The sequence below is a fragment of the Schistocerca americana genome, chromosome 9 (assembly GCF_021461395.2).
Source record: "Schistocerca americana isolate TAMUIC-IGC-003095 chromosome 9, iqSchAmer2.1, whole genome shotgun sequence".
Lineage (NCBI taxonomy): Eukaryota > Metazoa > Arthropoda > Insecta > Orthoptera > Acrididae > Schistocerca > Schistocerca americana.
In genome coordinates this window covers 40,670,182-40,693,564 of record NC_060127.1, presented here as the reverse complement: position 1 = coordinate 40,693,564, position 23,383 = coordinate 40,670,182, and the positions used below count along the sequence as shown (strand labels likewise).

General features: G+C 44.9%; 1 protein-coding gene across 1 annotated transcript in view; it reads left to right on the top strand.

Annotated features, from left to right (window-relative positions):
* The window catches only part of LOC124551120 (gamma-interferon-inducible lysosomal thiol reductase-like), a 41,023-nt gene that overhangs the window by 1,776 nt on the left and 15,864 nt on the right, over nt 1–23,383 (top strand). The window contains exons 2-3 of the mRNA XM_047126069.1: nt 5,154–5,303; nt 18,438–18,608. Coding sequence (XP_046982025.1) covers nt 5,154–5,303; nt 18,438–18,608 — 321 coding nt within the window. The remainder of the gene's footprint in view (nt 1–5,153; nt 5,304–18,437; nt 18,609–23,383) is intronic.

The following is a 23,383-nucleotide window of genomic DNA, read 5'->3' as shown; positions in this document are numbered from 1 at the left end:
GTTTCACCAGGCAACGCCGGTCAACTGTTGTTTGTGTATGAGAAATCGGTTGAAAACTTTCCTCATGTCAGCACGTTGTAGGTGTCGCCACCGGGTCCAACCTTGTGTAAATGCTCTGAAAAGCTAATCATTTGCATATCACAGCATCTTCTTCCTGTCGGTTAAATTTCGCATCTGTAGCACGTCAACTATGTGGTGTAGCAATTTTAATGGCCAGTAGTGAAAAAAAAGGAAGTAAAATGAAAGTATGGAAAAGTCGGAATTGAAGATTAAAAGATTTCCTATCACTGCTGAGTATCCAGCAACCAAAATTGGCGATTGGTTTCGTGATCAGAAATAAAGAAATACGTGTTTTAGCAATTGTGGAAATTTAACTCCTATGGAGGTAAATGGAACCGTCGTGTTGCTAGGGCCTCCCGTGGGTTAGACAGGTCGTCTGGTGCAAGTCTTTTGAGTTGACGCCGGTTCGGCGATTTGCGCGTCGATGGGGATTAGATGACGATGATAGAGACAACACAACACCCAGTCCCTGAGCGGACAAAATCTCCGACCCAGGCGGGAATCGAACCCAGGCTCCTTGGTATGATAGTCCGTTGCGCTGACCACCCAGCTAACGGGGCGGATTTCGTCTGGAGATCTGACAGTGAATGAAAGCTTTCTTGAAATTAAATCATTATTAACCCATTTCTGGCCAAAACTCTATCGGATCATTTTTTGCAACATTTTATACAAAAGTGCGTTACATTGAGTGATTAATTGAATAAAAAGTTGTTTTGGAAATTTTCAGTTTATTAGAACAAAAACTACAAATCGTCCCATTTTTGGGACATTGGCCAAATGCGCTATGCAAATTCACAACCTTATTCTCCATGGATAATATTGTAAGAATCAACACAAACAATAAATAAAGAATGTTTTAATATTATTGAATGTCTGTTCAGTATGAAATGAAGCAAAACACTTCCCGTGTACACCAACATTGCACCTATCACAATTTTTTTTCTTGCAGTAAGCTCATCTCTTCTGTGTTTTACTCTCTTCTGTGTTTTATGTGACACAATGAAAGGATTTTCTGGATCTAGTCGTACATCTGTGCTCACCCGTCCTCCCATCAATTTGCTTCCTTGTGGTCCTCTGCGTTTTGGTACTGATAGGTAAAACATCACTATTCTCTGTCGGACATCCAAAAGTGAGAGGTTCTATCTAAAGTACCACCTACATCTTGTACATCAGACTCATTGTTCAGTACATTTTCGTCAATGTCTTCTTCATCTGTTATTACATCTGCATCGGGTGGAATAATCGCCAGTTCTATGTCATCATCTTCATCGTCACTCTCTTGATGGTTCGCTATTTCTACTAGAATTTCTTCAAGTGTACGTCCACGCGGCATGTTTTTATCCTGTTGGAATCTTAAAATTCGAATAGAACATGAAAAAAAGCAGATCCAAAGAACGTAAAATGCAAATCTTCTCTGTATAATACATGTATTCAAGAATAGGGCACATCAACAATAAATGCTAGTGTAACATGCCATTGTCCCATTATTGGGACGCATAAAATATATCGATATTGCACTTACTTGAAAAAATCTGAAGTATACTTAATCTTACGTGGCCATCCATATGTTCATAACAAACACGCCCAGACAACTAAATCACAGCTCATTGTCGTCCAGGAACTACCAGCAGACTTACAGTCCTGCCAAGTGCAAGAACAAAAAATCGGCAAGTTTATAATTTTCCTGACGTGAAGTACTTAGAAAAAAGTTATTTATTTTTCATTTACAGGTATTATAGCAGTTAGTTGAACCTACAGGTAAGCAAGGCTTACGTAGAAATAAGTAAAATATACGCGTCCCAAAAAAGTGACAATGGCCAGTAATGGGTTAAAGAAGTACTAGAGCAATTTAAATCAATGAAAATTGGAGTTTGACTTGTAAGTTAGAACTAAAAAATAAGTGTTTCTGTCTTTTTAGAAATACAACCCCTAAGTTTTTATGGAAATAAAGCGTGTCATTATGAAAACATTTTCAATGCTAGAGCTGTGAAAATTTGTATTGCGCTTGTCAGTTACAAATAAAAAAATGTGTTTCAGAGTTTTTTTTGGAAATACAACCTCTGACACACAGTGATATAGGGGATGAAATTTTTATGATAGTATTTCGTCATATAAAAAATTTTCTTTTAATTTAAATTTATGAAAATCGGTTTGTGACTTGTAAGAAAACGTATGTTAGGGGATGAGACTTTCTATGCAAGTGCCACCACGAGAACTCATAAGGCAAGTTTAACAAGGAGCTCCGGCTCCAGCTACCAGAACCGCTTTTTGGTCAGAAGTACATCCGGAAAAGACTACGCTTCTATGGCCTTAATTAGCGTGGAAAGTTTAGGTGATGTTGCGTTTTATGAAAAACATAATTACATTAAATAAAAAAAAAACTGTTGAGACCGTACAGTCTACATAAGCAAAGCAGCGGGTGGTAAGCTAGTTTACTATGAAATGGAAATTTCAACCAAAGATATTGTGTCATAATTGTCTAAATGAAGCCGCACGGAGTGGCCGCGTGGTTTGAGGCACCGTGCACGGTTTACACAGCCCCTCCCGCCGGAGGTTCGAGTCCTCCATCGGGCATGGGTGTGTGTGTGTGTGTGTGTGTATGTGTGTGTGTGTGTGTGTGTGTGTGTGTGTGTGTGTTGTTCATAGCATAAGTTAGTTTGAGTAGTGTGTAAGCCTAGAGACCAATGACCTCAGCAGTTTGGTCCCTTAGAAATTCACACACATTTGAACTTTTTTGTCTAAATGAAAATAAAATGTTTTTGTTTCCACTCACTAATCGCATGAAAATGAACTACAATTTGCAGAGAGATAAGAAACGATATATCCTGAAAAACGTAGGTACATAAAGAAATAAAAAAAAGCATTTTTTCTATTTGATCTTACACATTTTGGTAAGGAATTTTAATTTGTTTTAACGACTTGCATTTTCATACAGTTAATAACTGAAATTGACAAAATGTTTTGTTTATTAAAAATGATTCAAGAATATGAAGAAATCGCATTACGTAACAATTTGATCTGCTTTACAGTATGGTCTATTTTGGTCGAAGATCATTTTCCCGCACAGATTCCTACGAACAGTCTAACATTCTCCGTGGTGTCTGTTTGTTCTAAGTCATGTCTCCCTACCACTTTCGCGCAACGACGCTCTGAGCGTGTTTTTTAGGGAATTGACTAGTTTGAACATGGGACCTGTTGCTGGTAAGGAGACGCCAGACCACACACGACATTTAGAATTCAGAAGAGTTCAGTGAGACTAGCGATGATATAATCAAATACTTAATGATTTCAGCGTCAGCTCCACTGCACTCCATGTAAAAGAATCTTAATACTAACTAAATTTAGTGGGAGGGGTTCAAGGCTTTCCTATTTTTAGTTAGCTGGTAAAATAACGTCGAAAAAGCAGTTAAGTTTACCATTGGAATTTTTATTCTACTCACAAAACATTGTTTATAAATTGCACTATTGATAAAAGGAAATATTTTAAAATAGGATGATAAAAACCAACTGCATTCAACAAAAATGTGAACGAATATTCCCTGAATGGGTTTCCAAGTTCTACAATGGATCGAAGGATGACCTATGCCATATCATATCTATAATCTATGTTTGAGTTAAGTTTCATAAAAGAGAAAACTATCAAAACGGTCTACAGTGACCCTCAATTATGTTTAGTTACTTATTTAACTTGGCGTAAATTACGGTGGCTCATGTGGCTTCTCAATAATTATATAACAGAAAAATCATCGGGTTTCAGATTTTAACTTCTAGTAGGAAATGTGAATACCATGAGCTTTAATTGACGATGGACACTAGTATTACGCAAAAAGGGGATGTAACAGATGAGACTTCTGCAGTTCTGAGTGAATCCTTATGACTCTTATGTGGCATCGCGTGTGTTCATTACCTTGTCGTTGGTTAGGCAGCGTCAGGGGGCTGGAGGCGGCACAGCTCCACACACCTCGCCGTCTCGGAAGCAACTCTCTCTAACTTCTCCTTACTACAATTTACTGAAGTTGGTTTAAGAAAAGCTATCTGGCTACCCGGCATGTAATATCACGAAAAATATAAGCCTCTCATTAACACTCCCTTAGTGTGTGTGTGTGTGTGTGTGTGTGTGTGTGTGTGTGTGGGTGGGTGTGTGTGTGTGTACTGTGCCGCGCGGGATTACCCGAGCGGTCTAAGGCGCTGCAGTCATGCACTGTGCAGCTGGTCCCGGCGGAGGTTCGAGTCCTTCCTCGGGCATGGGTGTGTGTGTTTGTCCTTAGGATAATTTAGGTTAAGTAGTGTGTAAGCTTAGGGACTGATGATCTTAGTAGTTAAGTCCCATAAAATTTCACACACATTTGAACATTTGTGTGTATTGTGTCTGTTGAACAGGGACCTAGAAACAACGGAGAGGCTCCGTCCCACCATAACCCGCAGTGGTCCACAACCTCACAAGAGTCCACCCACCCTACTGGCGCCCTACACCAAACCGAGAGTTATTGTGTGGTTCCACCTTCGGCCCGCATTGGACACCCCATTCCTGGGAACGTTACATACCAGACGAGTGTAGCCCCAAATGTTTGCTTGGTAGTGTACCTATGGTGTGCGCATACGTGGAGACAGTGTCTGCGCAACAATCGCCGACATAGTTTAACTGCAGCGGAATAACGGGAACCAGCCCGCATTCGCCGCAGATGGAAAACCGCCTAAAAACCATCCACAGGCTGGCCGGCACACCGGACCTCGACACAAATCCGCCGGGCGGATTCGTACCGGGGACCGGCATGCCTTCCCGCTCGGGAAGCAGCGCAATAGACCGCGTGGCTAGCTGGGCGCGCTCCCTTAGGGTACTTCCACATCTAATAATTTTGCTCCGTTTAGAGCGCCGTGCAAAGTTGCATCCGCTAATAAGTCCTGAATCCATCACAAATCTGGCCGGCATTCTTATTTTGTTCACTAAGCGACTGCCATACACGGCTTTTACCTATGCCAGGGAATTCACAACCAGACCCTTGCCTTTGTCCGTCTTCAGTGCGTTTTATCGTGTAAGGCAGCTTCATCATGTATGTGTATTGCCAGTCGTTACGGAAGATATTATGTTACAGGTATTTGCTGATACCACAGCGACAGTTGGCGTCTACTATGAAACGCTAAGCCCAGACTGCAGAGATTTCTTCATAAACCAGCTGCTTCCGGCTTATAGACAGGCTCCAGATCGCATCATCGTTACACTGGTCCCATTTGGCAACACTGTGGTAAGTAGGACTTTCTCTCTACTTTCTACTGTTTAAGACGATTGAAACACAATAAACTACACACAAACCTTTATTTCACACCACTCGTTAGTGTTACATTACACACACACACACACACACACACACACACACACACACCTGCTGCAGAGGACAGCACATTCTACTCCATACATCTACATCTACCTTTACATCTACATACATAGCCTGCCAACCACCCTACGGTGCATGGCGGAAGGTATCTTGTACCACCAGCACTCGTTTCCTTTGCTGTTCCACCCGCAGACAGAGCGCTAGAAAAACGACTGCCTATATGCCTTATAGTATTCACAAAATGAAAAAATTCGACACATTTCAGTCTTAGCATCATAGAAAGAGCTCATTCCTTATCAAGATCAAGCTTACGCCTGAAACAGGCATCTTAAATAACACTTGCTAGGAAATCAGCTGGAACGTTTTGTATTTCCTTTTCCTTTTTAAAAAAATGAAGGTAACATATATCTTCATATCACAGCTTAAAAGGCACTTCCTAAAATACACAGCGAACAGCGCCACAAGTAAAAGCGTAAGGAATTGCAAAGCATGAAAATGGGTATTACCCACATAATCAGCCATCTTCCCAATACCAAAACACCTGACTAGTCAAGAAATAAATTACTGTCCAAGGCAAAAGTGGATCCAAACCATTTTCCACAGCACAGCGACGCTCCAGGAGGTTCTACGGTGGGACGACCACTAGCCCAGACACAACTCACTTCAGCCCGGCGAATGCCAAATCCAGCTGCACGGCTGTACGAAGAAGCACTCCCTGTGTCTAACCACTTAGCATCGAATGGCGTTGCCACAGTGGTAACATCGGTTCCCACTGGATCACCGAAGCTTAGCGCTGTCGGACTTGGCTACCACTTGGGTGGGTGACCATTTGGGGTCTGTCGAACACTGTTGGTAAAACAGTGTGCAATCAGCCTGTGAGGCCAGTGTGGTGTGCGTACTGTAAGACCTACGGTAGACACACCATCAGATTATTTGACCTGTCGCTCTAACGAAGTAGGCGTGTGTCAGCAATATGTCTCGTGGTCTTATCGTGGCGTGTTTATCTTCTGCCGTTAGGTCAGACGATAGAAATGCCACTTGCACGCTTAGAGTAGCAGATTGACAGTGACCAACTTTAAACAGAACTTGATTAATTTTCACACACATTTATTAAAATAATAAAAAGCATAGACATTACGTAACTTGATTCTGGATGCTATTTACAACTGACAATCTGAAGTTCCTTTGGTCTTGGTACGTTAATCTTATTCTCACATATCTCTGATACTTGACAAAAGTGTCTATTCATTTATCTTCATAGCTATGTACAGGAATATGGTAATATTATTAGGCGCAGACTGAAACTTGACTATAGACTGGTACAGACTGGTGCAGACAAATGCAGACTGCTACAGACTGACTAATCGGAGGTCTGTACACTCGTTATAATACCTCACGCATTCATGTATCACTGCGCGAGTGTGATCCGTGAGGAGAAAAGGTTCTACGTTAGCAGTAATCTCATTGGCTGCATTACATATTAATACACGGATCGGCGGAAGCAGAATTTGGTCCATCTCTAAGGCAGCGCCATCTCGTAGCGCGGAGACGGGCGAGCGCTGCGCCTGCACTGTTGTGCTTAGCGGGGCGCGCTCTAGTGGGAAAGTTGTGTACGCGCTGACTACACGGAACTATGTACACAACAGCCAGTTTAAGAGCTGCTTGACTGAGAAGTAGCGGCTCTCGTCACGAAAGCTCACAACGGCCGGGAGAGCGGTGTGCTGACCAAATGCCGCTCCACATCCGCTTCCAGTAACGCCTAACGGCTGAGGATGACACGGCGGTCGGTCGGTGCTGCTGTGCCTCGAGAGGCATGTTCATACGAAGTTAGAGGTTATTCGCACCCGCCACCCGTACTCGCCATCTTCCTGTACATCAGCAAACAGCTGTTAATTGCTGCTCACCCTGTTCGTCGGGACGTTTTTGCGTGTGGAGAATAAGAGTGGTCCACCTACTCTTCCATGGGGGACTCCTGACCATACCCTCGTCTCTGACGATTCGAGAAGCTGGACGTTCCTTCTGCGATATTTCAGCCACTGTACATAATTACTGGCAGCGCTGGTCACGAGAATGTACGACCATGCTCTGGACAGCCACTTGGCTCTACCGAGAGGGAAGACCATCGTTTTCGGAGTATGGTTATGGCGCATTGCATCTGCAGCAGAAATCTGAGCAGCAGTTGGCACAACTGTTACAGATCGGTTACTTGAAGGACATCTCCGACCCGCACGGCCTGTAGCGTGCTTTCCAATGACCCCGAACCACCACCGTTTGCGACTTCAGTGGTGCCAAGTGAGTGCTCATTCGAGGGCAGGGTGGAGGTCTGTTGTGTTTTTCGATGAAAGCTGGTTCTCTCTCTCGGTGCCAGCGATGGCCATTCGTTCGTTAGGAGGCCAATGGAGGACTTTCAACCAGATTGTCTGCGAGCTAGACACACTTTACATACACCTGGAGTTACGGTCTGGGGTCATTAATGAACAGCATTCCAGCGAGCGTTTTCCAACAGGACAACGCTCGCCCGCATACCGCTGTTGTAAACGAACATGCTGTACAAAATGCCTGCTCGAACACCAGATCTGTCTCCAGTCGAGCACAGATGAAACACGATGGGGCAGCAACTCCAGTGTTACCCACCAATAGCATTAAGCATTCCTATATGGAACGACCAAGTGTAAAACTGGCGTGGAACTCCATCCTCCAAACTGACAACCGCACGTATACAACACAATGCATGCATGTTTGCTTGCTTGCGTTGAACATTCTTGCAGTTACACCTGTTGTTCATGCACCTGCTTTCACAGTTGTAATGATTTATCTCGCGCTTATATTACCTGTGATCTAGCAATGTTAATCACTTAAATTTTTACCTATACAAATGTGTTCCCGAACTTTCATTACTCTATTTTTTGTGTTCTAATTTTTTTCCGCCAATGTATCGTCGTGGACAGTGGTAGATAAAACTTCACGATCGGTGGAGGCTTCTTCTGTCTATCCCCGCATGTTGATATCCGGACAGACATCAAATCACTTGTTTGTGACCTGGTGTCTGGTGTTAATCAAATGACTTATAGGAAACATATAACTGTTACGTAAAAGCCTTGCCGCAGTGGATACACCGGTTCACGTGAGATCACCGAAGTTAAGCGCTGCCGCGCGTGGCCAGCACTTGGGTGGGTGACTTTCCCGGCCACCATACGCTGTTGCCATTTTTGGGATGCACTTAGCCTCGTGATGCTAATTGAGGAGCTACTCGACCGAATAGTAGCAGCTCCGGTCGGAGAAAACAATCATAACGACCGGGAGAGCGGTGTGCTGACCACACGCCCCTCCTATCCGCATCCTCACCTGTGGATGACACGGCGATCAGATGGTCCCGATGGGCCACTTGTGACCTGAAGATGGAGTGCTATGCTATAACAGTTACGACAGGCGAAAATTGTTTTCCGTGCATAAATTTACCAATTAATCTTATTACCTTTTGAATTAATTAAGCCGTAGGCCTGTAACTACATCACTGAGATCGTGACTATGTGTGCAGTAAGAATCCGCGATTGGGAACAAGGTGTTTATTTTCTTAAACTCTCTTTCTTTGTTAAGTGTCCCAAGTGGAGAGAAGCTGAGGCCTTTCCACGCGGTTTATACGTCTGAGGTATGTCTGCGTATCACACGCCGACTTCGTTTACTGCATGTAATTCATTACCACATGAGTGGACAAACGCTCTTCCTCTTTTAAAGACAGGAAAGTGGGAAATCAGCTGTCTCAATCCTCATCCCATTTTCCTGCCCAAAATTTTTGACAGATGAATGCATTCTCACTCTTTTAACAAGAACATTGTAAATCATTTAACACAGTCTCTCTTTGTAGTTAAGCGTTCGTACAAAGCCTCTCCCTCTAACTGCCACTATCCACATATGCCCCTTTCCCACTGTTTCCTTTACCTCCCATTGATTTACAGTATATCCCACTATCACTCCTATCTCTCTTTCTCTCTCTCCCTCTTACAATGTCTCCTTCTGTCTTTCTTTCGCACTACTACTGTCTCCACCATAAGTTGGTAGCTTAATAATTCTGAGTAGTCCAGCTCCTGCTCACGCATCTTTAAATTTTCGGTCCAAAATGAGCCCTCCCCTATTTTACTCCCCAATTTGCCGGTGTGGGAGTGTCCAGATCCCCAAGACTATGTATGATCTCGATCCATCTGTATTTTTAAATTCCACTGTCTGTTGTCTCTTTCGATCCCAGTGCACCTATCTCCATCTATTTCTCGTTCTCTTTCACTGACGTCTTTTTCTCCTCCACCACCACCGCCTCCTTTCCCTTCCTCTCACACTGCCACTGCCTCCTCTCTCTGCCACCGCCACCGTCTCTTTGGTACTGTGTTCCAGCACAAAAAGTTTTGGGAGGACGACGGAATGGGTACTGACTTCCCTGTCAGTCTTTCCGAGAGGAACATATCCGCCATATTTGTGCTCTGACAAGAGTATTTTTCTGCTACTCCCCTTCTTTTCCTTGCTATAGTAGTGTGTGCTGCTTATATAAAACGAATTACGTACGTCACCAAAGTTTTGACTGTTTGTTTATGTGCTTGGAAATACTGTATACTTTGATACATACAAATAACAAATAAGTTCGCATCGTAAGAGATTAAGACAAAATAGTTTGCTTTGTATTTCTTCTGAATACTTTGCTCGCCGATCGCATTTCATCGAAAATTCGCAGTTAATGATTTGTAAAAATGTTATTAGAAATATTTCACTGAATTTTCAGACATGCCAATTTTATAAAATCTCTGACATTTATTTTAAGTTCAGTTTGGTATGTTAAGACCTTTTTCAGCACATTTTTTCCAGCACTACGCTCGGCATATTTCTGAAGGCATGAAGTGTCCACCTTAGAGAAAGCAAGTGACAAGGTTTTATTCGTGAGAAGATGCCGACTAAAAACTTAGTTTGGTGACGTCAGAACTATTTCGATGAGCCTATAGTCCTTGCCATGTGTTCACTACGTCAGTTAAAATTACATTTGCGCCTAAGACCGAATATCAGGCGCATATTTTATGTGTGTAAGGTCTGTAACATAGACCTCGGTAACGGATAATGATTTCGAAAAAAGTTTCAAGATCCTCAGAAAATTGTCTTAAGGATTTATGGTACAAATTTCGACGATCTGCTATGAATATCAATCATAAAAGTTGGCATTCCCACAATTGGTACTTTTCGTACTCAAAAGTCATGTTTTTTTTAGTGGTTTTCTCACGGACCGCTGATGAACAAATAGAGCCTAAGGTCGGTGTTAGACCGCTCCTAACGCAGAAGAATCAATCGATCTGCCCAATTTGGCTGGACCGGAGGACGTATGTAATGTTTAAATTTTGACCCTGTAATGCAGGACACCTACAGTATGCCCGTTCTTCCGATATATATACAAACGGTCGTTAGGCAAAGGGTTCTCCAAAACATATGACCGCTTACCTCTGTTATGAATAGGAGCCAAGATATGAGACCCTGAAAAGTCGCATCTTCGCGCAGAGACGGATAAGTACACTAGCGGAAAAAAAATTAGTACACCCTTTCAGGGATTTCCAAGTCACTCAAGATTTATTGTTGCAACACTGTATATGGAGTACACGAAATGATTATATTTACACATCAATAGCACAGGCGGTTCTGAGGTGTGAGGTATCGAACCATGCTGGAACACCCATATTAGTACGTGGTGCAGTCTACACAGGCGGCAATGCAGGCGCTGAATCTGGCATCCAGTCGATCGTACAAAGGGAAACGTTATGCCACGACTGCTCGGCGTGTTGTTGGTTGATGAGCCGCACCAGTCACTCCTCGTCCCATCGTAGCCCACACGTGCTCGTTTGGAGACAAGTCCGCAGATCGTAGTGGCCAGGGAAGCTGCGGCGCGTCTTGCACAACACGGGCAGCGTGTGGGCGGGCACTATCTTGTTGGAGCAATGCATTACCTTTCTTATTCAAAGAAGGCAGAAGAGTGGGTACAACAACATACTGCAAGTGCCGAGCGCTGATTAACGTCCCCTCCAAAAACACCAGTTGTAGCTTAGTGCACGCCACACCATAAGGCCTCTGTTTGGGTCAGTATATCTTGGACGAATGCACTCTAAGAGACAGCACTGACCAGGTCTACGTCGTACGCGCAAGCGACCATCACTTGCGTGCAGGTAGAACCTCAACATCTACGTATATACTCCGCTAGCCACCAAGCGGTGTGTGGCAGAGGGCACAATTCGCGCCAAAGTCATATTCCGCCCCCTCTGTTCCACTCGCGGATCGCGCGAGGGAAAAACGACTGTCTGAACGCCTCAGTACGAGCTCTAGTTTTCCTTATCTTTGAATGGTGATCATTGTGCGATTTGAAAGTTGGTGGTAATAATATGTGCTCTACATACTCGGTGAAGATCGGATTTCGGAATTTAGTGGGCAGCCCCTTCCGTTTAGCGCGCCTTCTACCTGCAAGTGTGTCCTACTTCAAAGTTTCTATGAGATTTGTAACGTTCTCGCGATAGATAAATGCACCAGTAACGAATCTTGCCGCTCTTCTTTGGACCTTCTCAATCTCTTGAATCAGATCCCACTGGTAAGGGTCCCATACACACAAATAATACTCAAAGACTGGACGAACTAACGTATTGTCCTTGTTGAAGGACTTCGTCGCTTCAAGATTTTACCAATACAACGCAATCTAGAGTTCGCCTTACCCGTTACTTGTGTAATCTGATCATTCCATTTGAGATCATTTCGAATAGTCACACCCAGATACTTGACGGATGTTACCGCTTCCAAAGACTGGGCATTTATTTTGTACCCGTACATTAATGGGGATTTTCGCCTCGTTATATGCAGTAGGTTACACGTACTAATATTGAGAGATAACTGCCAGTCATTACACCACGCATTTATTTTCTGCAAATCCTCAATGATATGTTCACAACTTTCGTTTGATACTACTTTCGTGTAGACTATAGCATCATCGGCAAACAGTCAATTCCATCAACCAGATCGTTTATGTAAATCGCAAAAAGCAGCGAACCTATTACGCTGCCCTGGGGCACAGTTGAAGTTACCCTTGTTTCTGTTGAAGTCTCCCCGATCAGGACGATATACTGCTCCCTGTCTGTTAGAAAACGTTCTATCCAATCTCATATCTCATCGGATAAACGGTAAGCGCGCACTTTTTGGAGCAAGCGACAGTGCGGAACTGAGTCGAACGCCTTTCGAAAGTCGAGAAATATGGCATCAACCTGGGAGATGGTATCTAGAACCTGTTGTATATCATGCACAAAGAGGTCCAGCTGTGTCTCGCATGACCGCTTTTTCCTAAAACCGTACTGGTTTCTGCAGATCAGCTTCTCAGAGTTTATAAAGGTCACTATGTCTGAACACAACAAATCGATGTCAGTGAAATGGACCAGTAACTATGTGCATCCGATTTTCTACCCTTTCTTATAGATTGCTATGACTGGGCCTTCTTCCAGTCCCATGAAACCTTCATTGCTCAAGACCACGGCGCACAATTTCCTCTCCCGAGCGATCTTCTGACGACACCACACGAATCGTGTACCTGTCCCCACTGCTAATAAACAGTTCGCAACAGTTCTTGTTGACACGTCTGGGCTCACAAGCTTTCTCATGAGCCACTTGGTAGCTGTACCATTCGCCTCTGCTGCCCTTGCAATACCACGATACTGGTGGGCGTCTGCGCTGCGTCAACGTCCAGAAAGTCACCTACGGTTTATGAGAACGTTCACGTGACTGAAACTTCCTGGCAGATTAAAACTGTGTGCCCGACCGAGACTCGAACTCTGGACCTTTGCCTTTCGCGGGCAAGTGCTCTACCATCTGAGCTCCCGAAGCACGACTCACGCCCGGTACTCACAGCTTTACTTCTGCCAGTATCTCGTCTCCTACCTTCCAAACTTTACAGAAGATCTCCTGCGAACCATGCAGAACTAGCACTCCTGAAAGAAAGGATACTGCGGAGACATGGCTTAGCCACAGCCTGGGGGATGTTTTCAGAATGAGATTTTCACTCTGCAGCGGAGTGTGCGCTGACATGAAACTTCCTGGCAGATTAAAACTGTGTGCCCGACCGAGACTCGAACTCGGGACCTTTGCCTTTCGCGGGCAAGTGCTCTACCATCTGAGCTACCGAAGCACGACTCACGCCCGGTACTCACAGCTTTACTTCTGCCAGTATCTCGTCTCCTATCTTCCAAACTTTACAGAAGATCTCCTGCGAACCATGCAGAACTAGCACTCCTGAAAGAAAGGATACTGCGGAGACATGGCTTAGCTACAGCCTGGGGGATGTTTCCAGAATGAGATTTTCACTCTGCAGCGGAGTGTGCGCTGATATGAAACATCCTGGCAGATTAAAACTGTGTGCCCGACCGAGACTCGAATTCGGGACCTTTGCCATTCGCGGGCAAGTGCTCTACCATCTGAGCTAAGGAAGCACGACTCACGCCCGGTACTCACAGCTTTACTTCTGCCAGTATCTCGTCTCCTATCTTCCAAACTTTACAGAAGCTCTCCTGCGAACCATGCAGAACTAGCACTGCTGAAAGAAAGGATACTGCGGAGACATGGCTTAGCCACAGCCTGGGGGATGTTTCCAGAATGAGATTTTCACTCTGCAGCGGAGTGTGCGCTGATATGAAACTTCCTGGCAGATTAAAACTGTGTGCCCGACCGAGACTCGAACTCGGGACCTTTGCCATTCGCGGGCAAGTGCTCTACCATCTGAGCTACCGAAGCACGACTCACGCCCGGTACTCACAGCTTTACTTCTGCCAGTATCTCGTCTCCTACCTTCCAAACTTTACAGAAGCTCTCCTGCGAACCATGCAGAACTAGCACTCCTGAAAGAAAGGATACTGCGGAGACATGGCTTAGCCACAGCCTGGGGGATGTTTCCAGAATGAGATTTTCACTGTGCAGCGGAGTGTGCGCTGATATGAAACTTCCTGGCAGATTGAAACTGTGTGCCCGACCGAGACTCGAACTCGGGACCTTTGCCTTTCGCGGGCAAGTGCTCTACCATCTGAGCTACCGAAGCACGACTCACACCCGGTACTCACAGCTTTACTACCGCCAGTATCTCGTCGCCTACCTTCCAAACTTTACAGAAGCTCTCCTGCGAACCATGCAGAACTAGCACTCCTGAAAGAAAGGATACTGTGGAGACATGGCTTAGCCACAGCCTGGGGGATGTTTCCAGAATGAGATTTTCACTCTGCAGCGGTGTGTGCGCTGATATAAAACTTCCTGTCAGATTAAAACTGTGTGCCCGACCGAGACTCGAAATCGGGACCTTTGCCATCCGCGGGCAAGTGCTCTACCATCTGAGCTACCGAAGCACGACTCACGCCCGGTACTCACAGCTTTACTTCTGCCAGTATCTCGTCTCCTACCTTCCAAACTTTACAGAAGCTCTCCTGCGAACCATGCAGAACTAGCACTCCTGAAAGAAAGGATACTGCGGAGACATGGCTTAGCCACAGCCTGGGGGATGTTTCCAGAATGAGATTTTCACTCTGCAGCGGAGTGTGCGCTGATATGAAACTTCCTGGCAGATTAAAACTGTGTGCCCGACCGAGACTCGAACTCGGGACCTTTGCCATTCGCGGGCAAGTGCTCTACCATCTGAGCTACCGAAGCACGACTCACGCCCGGTACTCACAGCTTTACTTCTGCCAGTATCTCGTGTCCTACTTTCCAAACTTTACAGAAGCTCTCCTGCGAACCATGCAGAACTAGCACTCCTGAAAGAAAGGATACTGCGGAGACATGGCTTAGCCACAGCCTGGGGGATGTTTCCAGAATGAGATTTTCACTCTGCAGCGGAGTGTGCGCTGACATGAAACTTCCTGGCACATTAAAACTGTGTGCCCGACCGAGACTCGAAATCGGGACCTTTGCCATTCGCTGGCAAGTGCTCTACCATCTGAGCTACCAAAGCACGACTCACGCCCGGTACTCACAGCTTTACTTCTGCCAGTATCTCGTCTCCTACCTTCCAAACTTTACAGAAGCTCTCCTACGAACCATGCAGAACTAGCACTCCTGAAAGAAAGGATACTGTGGAGACATGGCTTAGCCACAGCCTGGGGGATGTTTCCAGAATAAGATTTTCACTCTGCAGCGGTGTGTGCGCTCATATAAAACTTCCTGGCGGATTAAAACTGTGTGCCCGACCGAGACTCGAACTCGGGACCTTTGCCTTTCGCGGGCAAGTGCTCTACCATCTGAGCTACCGAAGCACGACTCACGCCCGGTACTCACAGCTTTACTTCTGCCAGTATCTCGTCTCCTACCTTCCAAACTTTGCAGAAGCTCTCCTGCGAACCATGCAGAACTAGCACTCCTGAAAGAAAGGATACTGCGGAGTCATGGCTTAGCCACAGCCTGGGGGATGTTTCCAGAATGAGATTTTCACTCTGCAGCGGAGTGTGCGCTGACATGAAACTTCCTGGCAGATTAAAACTGTGTGCCCGACCGAGACTCGAAATCGAGACCTTTGCCTTTTGCGGGCAAGTGCTCTACCATCTGAGCTACCGAAGCACGACTCACGCCCGGTACTCACAGCTTTACTTCTGCCAGTATCTCGTCTCTACCTTCCAAACTTTACAGAAGCTCTCCTGCGAACCATGCAGAACTAGCACTCCTGAAAGAAAGGATACTGCGGAGTCATGGCTTAGCCACAGCCTGGGGGATGTTTCCAGAATGAGATTTTCACTCTGCAGCGGAGTGTGCGCTGATATGAAACTTCCTGGCAGATTAAAACTGTGTGCCCGACCGAGACTCGAACTCGGGACCTTTCCCTTTCGCAGGCAAGTGCTCTACCATCTGAGCTGCCAAAGCACGACTCACGCCCGGTGCTCACAGCTTTACTTCTGCCAGTATCTCGTCTCCTACCTTCCAAACTTTACAGAAGCTCTCCTGCGAACCATGCAGAACTAGCACTGCTGAAAGAAAGGATACTGCGGAGACATGGCTTAGCCACAGCCTGGGGGATGTTTCCAGAATGAGATTTTCACTCTGCAGCGGAGTGTGCGCTGATATGAAACTTCCTGGCAGATTAAAACTGTGTGCCCGACCGAGACTCGAACTCGGGACCTTTGCCATTCGCGGGCAAGTGCTCTACCATCTGAGCTACCGAAGCACGACTCACGCCCGGAGTGAAAATCTCATTCTGTTCACGTGACTGCTGATGTCAGCATCGTTACACAACTGACGCAGCACGTCCAACGTGTGTGGTAATTCTCCAAAAGAACCATCCCGCCACAATCTGATCCCTGTCACTCACGCTCATTTGGCTGTAGGTGGCACGAGAGCCTGTCCGTGGCATGGTTGCCTGCCTGCTTCACACTTTTGCACCATACTGAGCCTTCTGTGTGGGAGCATTCCCGATTAAAGTGTAGACACAGACGGCGTTCTCGTAGCTGCGCCACTTGCTGTGGGATAACATTCAGTGTCAGTACATCTACACTCACGCTCATAAATTAAGGATAACTGAAGAATGTGGTGCCACACAACGTGGCACTATGAAAAACTGGCGCTGATAGCATAGGCACATAGGGAATACACACGACACAGATCTGTAAGTCCACGCTATTGGTGATAAGTTGAGAAAACTGTCCAGAAACACATGTGCTACAAAACGCCACTGTTTCCTAAGCGTGTACCCCGACATCAGTATGGGATATGACCACCATGCACACTACACAGGCCGCACAACGGGTTGGCGTTCTCTGGATCGGGTGGTCGAGCAGCTGCTGGGGTGTAGCATCTCATTCTTGCACCAGTGCCTGTCGGAGCTCCGGAAGCGTCGTAGGGGTTTGAAGACGAGCAGCGATACGTCGACCGAGAGCATCCCAGACGTGTTCGATGGGGTTTAGGTCCGGAGAACAGGCAGGCCACTCCATTCGCCTGATATCTTCTGTTTCAAGGTATTCCTCCACGATGGCAGCTCGGTGGGGCCGTGCGTTATCATCCATCAGGAGGAAGGTGGGACCCACTGCACTCCTGAAAAGGCGGACATACTGGTGCAAAATTACGTCCCGATACACCTGACCTGTCACAGCTCCTCTGTCAAAGACATGCAGGGGTGTACTGTTCAGACTATACCTGAACTCGTCCATGAACATAACCTAGAACCACTGTTCCAATGACCTTGTACTGTTTTCCTGACACCAGGGGTCAGTGGAATGCACCTTGTAGGTCTCTGGGCGAATAAATTATGTCTGTTCAGTCTTCTGTAGACTGCGTGTCTGGAGACAACTGTTCCAGTGGCTGCGGTAAGGTCCCGAGCAAGGCTACCTGCAGTTCTCCGTGGCCGTCTGCGAGCACTGATGGTGAGATGTTGGTCTTCTTGTACACTGTGGACGTCCCGTACTGTAGCGCCTGGACATGTTTCCTGTCTGCTGGAATCTTTGCCATAATCTTGAGATCACACTTTGCGGCACACGGACGGCCTGTGCTACGACCTGCTGTGTTTGACCCCTCCTAACGTCATCAATATGTGCTCTTTGAGCCATTTTCAGACACAGTCACCATTAGCACGTCTGCACACTTATTCGCTGCACCGTACTCTGACATGCACCAACACACCTCTGCGTATGTGGACTGCTGCCAGCGCCACCGTGCGACGACCGCAGGTCAAATGCACCGCATGGTCTTATCCGGAGGTGATTTAAACCCGCAAAGCGCCCACCAGAGCGTTGTTTCATCACGTAGCAGCATTATGTTCAATTTATGAGCATGAGTGTATCCCAGGTCTCATATGCCGTCATGGATGGAAATCGACGTCGTCTTTCCAGGTGTGTGAATTTTTTTCTTTTTTGTTTTTTTAGCAGTGTACAGAAACTCAGCTACAGATTCGATGACTTGTTACTAATTAATGAAAAGCACCAAGAACTGACGGAAGATTCTCTTAACTTTGTTACTAACTTATGCAGTTTTTGTTTGCTTGTGTTTATTACAGACTGTGTGTATCAATTGCTTTTACTTTCACAGGTTAATAGCACGGGTCCTCTCACTTTCATATGCGAGCACGGTGAAAAGGAGTGCGAAGGACTCAAAATCCACTCGTGTGCCGTAGCCCTCGTCCAAGACCAGAACTCGCTGCTAAACCTGGCGGATTGCACGATCCGCGACCAGACAGACCCAGATGCAATGCTGATTGAGGTAAGCCAGCCGTGAATTCGCATCGATTATCGTTCAGTCGACTCAGATTGGCTGAGCTCGGGCGGTGAGAACGACTTAACCAAGCGCTCCCCGCCTTTGTAGCCTTGCAGATATTGCTTCTTATTTTTATAGTTTTTTATCTTCTTATTAACCAGCTGCGGGCACGTAATAAATTCAGACCCTCTCCTTTCCTTGTATTCTGTTATTGCAGTACTCCTTCACCTTCTCCCTATGTTGCCTTCTCCTTTCTTCTTTCCATGTTGTTCCGAATTTCTTATTTTATCTCCACTGAAAGCCTTCTTAATGTAGTATTTTATTGATAAAAAGATTTCGTTCTGCTATTTCCGATTTTTTATTCTAATTTTTTTCTACTCCTTTCCTTATTTCTATAATTCATGCTGTTGTGATTTCTTCTTCCAGAAATACAGAAACATTTATTTCGCGAGCCTGTTCTCATTTATTCGGTAGAGGTGTCCAAAAAAGATTAATCTTCTTGTAACCATTGCTTCTGATATGTCCTTTGTATTTTTGTCGATCTCCTCACTACTAATCATTTTCCAGGTATCTGTAGTTTGTATTGCGTCCATCATTTTTTTTCAAACAATGCATCTTCCAGGGACCTCTATCCTATCCATCTTATAGTTTATTGTTAGGCATTCAGATCCATATAATATTCTGGTAGTATTATTGTGGTAATGTATTTTAGTTTTGATTTTCTAGATATGTATTTCTTGTTGTAAGTATTCTTTGTCAGATAATATGCTCCCTCCTTATCGTTACCTCTTACATATATTTCAAAATTTTCTAGTCCCTTCTGTTTATAGCTTCTCCAAGATATTTAAATTTACTTACTCGCTCTATTTTACCTACCTGTTTTTCTATGAATTTTGGTGCATTTTTTTATATTTGTCATGAATTTGGTTTTTTTTTCAGCTAAAATTTTGTGACCAGATTTTTCACTATTTCTTCCAGAAGATTTATTTGAATAACTGCGTCTCTTGTGTTCCAAAATGGGCTCCAAAGGCCAGGCAGTTTAGCTTAATACCATTTGTCTTCCTTCGTGGAATTATTGATTCAATTTTTTTGAATTTTCTAGCTCTAAATTCCAGATCCTTACTACACTACTGGCCATTAAAATGGCTACACCAAGAAGAAATGCAGATGATAAACGGGTATTCGTTGGACAAATATGTTATACTAGAACTGACATATATTTTCACGCAATTTGGGTTCATAGATCCTGAGAAATCAGTACCCAGGACAACCACCTCTGGCCGTAATAACGGCCCTGATACGCCTGGGCATTGAGTCAAACAGAGCTTGGATGGCGTGTGCAGGTTCAGCTGCTGATGCAGCTTCAACACGATACCACAGTTCATCAAGAGTAGTGACTGGCGTATTGTGACGAGCCAGTTGCTCGGCCACCATTGACCGGACGTTTTCAATTGGTGAGAGATCTGAAGAATGTACTGGCTAGGGCAGCAGTCGACCATTTTCTGTATCCAGAAAGGCGCGTACAGGACCTGCAACATGCGGTCGTGCATTATCCTGCTGAAATGTAGCGTTTCGCAGGGATCGAATTAAGGGCAGAGTCACGGGTCGTAACACATCTGAAATGTAACGTCTACTGTTCAAAGTGCCGTCAATGCGAACAAGAGGTGAGCGAGACGTGTAACCAATGGCACCCCATACCATCACGCCGGCTGATACGCCAGTATGGCGATGACGAATACACGCTTCCAATGTGCGTTCACCGCGATGTCGCCAAACGCGGATGCGACCATCATGAAACTGTATACAGAACCTGGATTCATCCGAAAAAATGACGTTTAGCCATTCGTGCACCCAGGTTCGTCATTGAATACACCATCGCAGGCGCTCTTGTTTGTGATGCAGCGCCAAGGGTAGCCGCAGCCATGGTCTCCGAGGTAATGGTCCACGCTGCTGCAAACGTCGTCGAACTGTTCGTGCAGATGGTTGTTGTCTTGCAAAAGTCCCCATCTGTTGACTCAGAGATCGAGACGTGGCTGCACAATCCGTTACAGCCATGCAGATAAGATGCCTGTCATCTCGAGTGCTAGTGATACGAGGCCGTTTGGATCCAGCACGGCGTTCGGAATTACTCTCCTGATCCCACCGATTCCATATTCTGCTAACAGTTATTTGATCTCGACCAACGCGAGCAGCAATGTCGCGCTACGATAAACCGCAATCGCGATAGGCTACAATCCGACCTTTATCAAAGTTGGAAACGTGATGGTACGCGTTTCTCCTCCTTACACGAGGCATCACGACAACGTTTCACCAGGCAACGCCGGTCAATTGCTGTTTGTGTATGAGAAATCGGTTGGACACTTTCTTCATGTCAGCACGATGTAGGTGTCGCCAACGGCGCCAACCTTGTGTGAATGCTCTGAAAAGTTAATCAGTTGCAAATCACAGCATCTCCTTCCTGTCGGTTAAATTTCGCGTCTGTAGCACGTCATCTTAATGGTGTAGCAATATTAATCGCCAGTAGTGTATTTTTCCTAGAACGCAGTGAAACAGTAAACGGGACGAACCGTCCCCTTGTCTAATAGCAATTTTTATTTCAAATGGCCGAGGTAGTGCTCCTGCAAATTTATCTTTAGATATCGTCAGTGTTAGTGTTTCAAGAATTGTGTTTGCTGATTTTGCCTTATAGTTTGTTCACTTAATTTTTTGAAAACTAAATTTCTTGATTAATGTAATCATTTGAAGGATGGTTTGATAGTGAAAAGTTTGTATCAACAGTTGTATAACATCGCAGGTCATTGTATTTTAGTGCAATAAAAGAACCGGGGAAAAAATAACTCGCTAACGCACCCCAGTTGGGCGGCACTCCGCTCGGAAGTAAGCCGATTCAAATCCTAGAGGTGGATGAAATTTTAAGTGCCAGTATCTGGTGGGCAGTAAAGGGGAGGAGAGGTCGTCGCGTAAATTTTCTGATCATCAGAGTTTGCGCCAATGTCCGATATTAAATTCCAAAACCGTGTGTAGTGTCTTATCAAGTGAGGGCATGTCACACTGTTGATGGTACAAAGACTTCTTTTCGTTGTGTAACCACAACTGTATATGCCCATTTTCTGAAAATGGAGTAAAATCGCAACAGTTGGTGAACCAGTAATATTTTGTTGTTTATTATGAACAATAAAATAATACTGGGTTAGATAGAGCAGCAATCAGTCGTAGAATTAAGTTGCTTTAATATGACATTTATAGTCACAACGCAGATCAGATTTCGACCTGTGTCAGGTCATTATCAATGCTAAAAACAAATACAAGAGTATATATTACAATGTGATTTACAAAAGTTACAAGTCCATCACATGGTTGTCTTTTAACGTTCACATTATATACCAGTGCGGAATTGTAGCAGTTGCTCGAGCTCAAGTGAATGCTTACACAGAAATAAAACACAAACTCATGAGGGTAACTATTAGCAACAATCAATACGTAAAACTGTCACTTTTCAAAATAAGTGTTCAAAAGATCACGCTTTATCATATTGTTTTTATTTCTCGGCCACTAAGTGCGACATATTGAAATGATGCTTACAAGCGCTCCTAGCGCCAACAAAGTGCATTTTGTAAATAAGTTCACGTTATATCTTTCGTTAAGTAACAACTAATTAAGTTAAGACAGGTCCCAACACGACAAAATATGCAACACTTCCTATAACGTACTTTACGTAGCCATAGCAGTTTTATAATTAATTTTAGCCCATGAGGCGTAAAATGTCGCTGTTTCGTGCTATTTCATGATGCTACTTAGTTATTATACAACACAAATATTACAAAAATGTCGTCAAAACTGTAAACTTGAGGCGCAGCTCATATAGGGCGCCATACGCAAAACCGATGTGTACTGTGAAACCAACATATAATTGTACGACAGTAATGGTTGAACTGCGTAAGCATTCACTTGAGCTCGAACAACTGCTACAATTCCGCACTGGTATATAATGTGAACATTAAAAGACAACGATGTGATGGACTTGTAACTTTTGTAAATCACTTTGTAATATATACTCTTGTATTTGTTTTTAGCATTGATAATGACCTGACATAGGTCGAAATCTGATCTGCGTTGTGACTACAAATGTCGTATTAAAGCGACTTAATTCTACGAGTGATTGCTGCTCTATCTAACCCAGTATAACCACAGTCGTTGCGTGCACCCACCCCATGGAGGGCAACCTGATGAAAATAATACTGGTTTAACAACTGTTATGGTTTTCGCTGTTGAATGTGATCAGCCCCTGAGATAACGACGTCAACACTTCTCCTACCGGGATTATTTTACACCATAGGGATACCAAGGGGGTAATACACTAAGGTGACAAAAGTCACACTATACCTCCTAATATTGTGTCGGACCTCTTTTGCCCGGCGTATTACAGCAACTCGATGTGATATGTACCAAACAAGTCGTTGGAAGACACCTGCAGAAACAATGAGCAATGGTGCGTCTGTAGCAGTCCGTAGTTCCTAAAGTGTTGCCGGTGCAGGATACTGTGCACGAACTGACCTCTCGATTGTGCCCCATAAATGTGCGATGGGATTCACGTTGGGAGATCTGGGTGGCCAAACCGTTCGCTCGAATTTTCCAGAATTTCCTCCACACCAATTGCTAACCAATGTGGCCCAGTGACAGGGCGAATTATCACGGAAACACGAAGTCCGTGTATGGCTACAAAGGGTTTCTAAGTAGCCGAGCATGCCCATTTACACTCAACGATTGGTTCAGTTGGACTG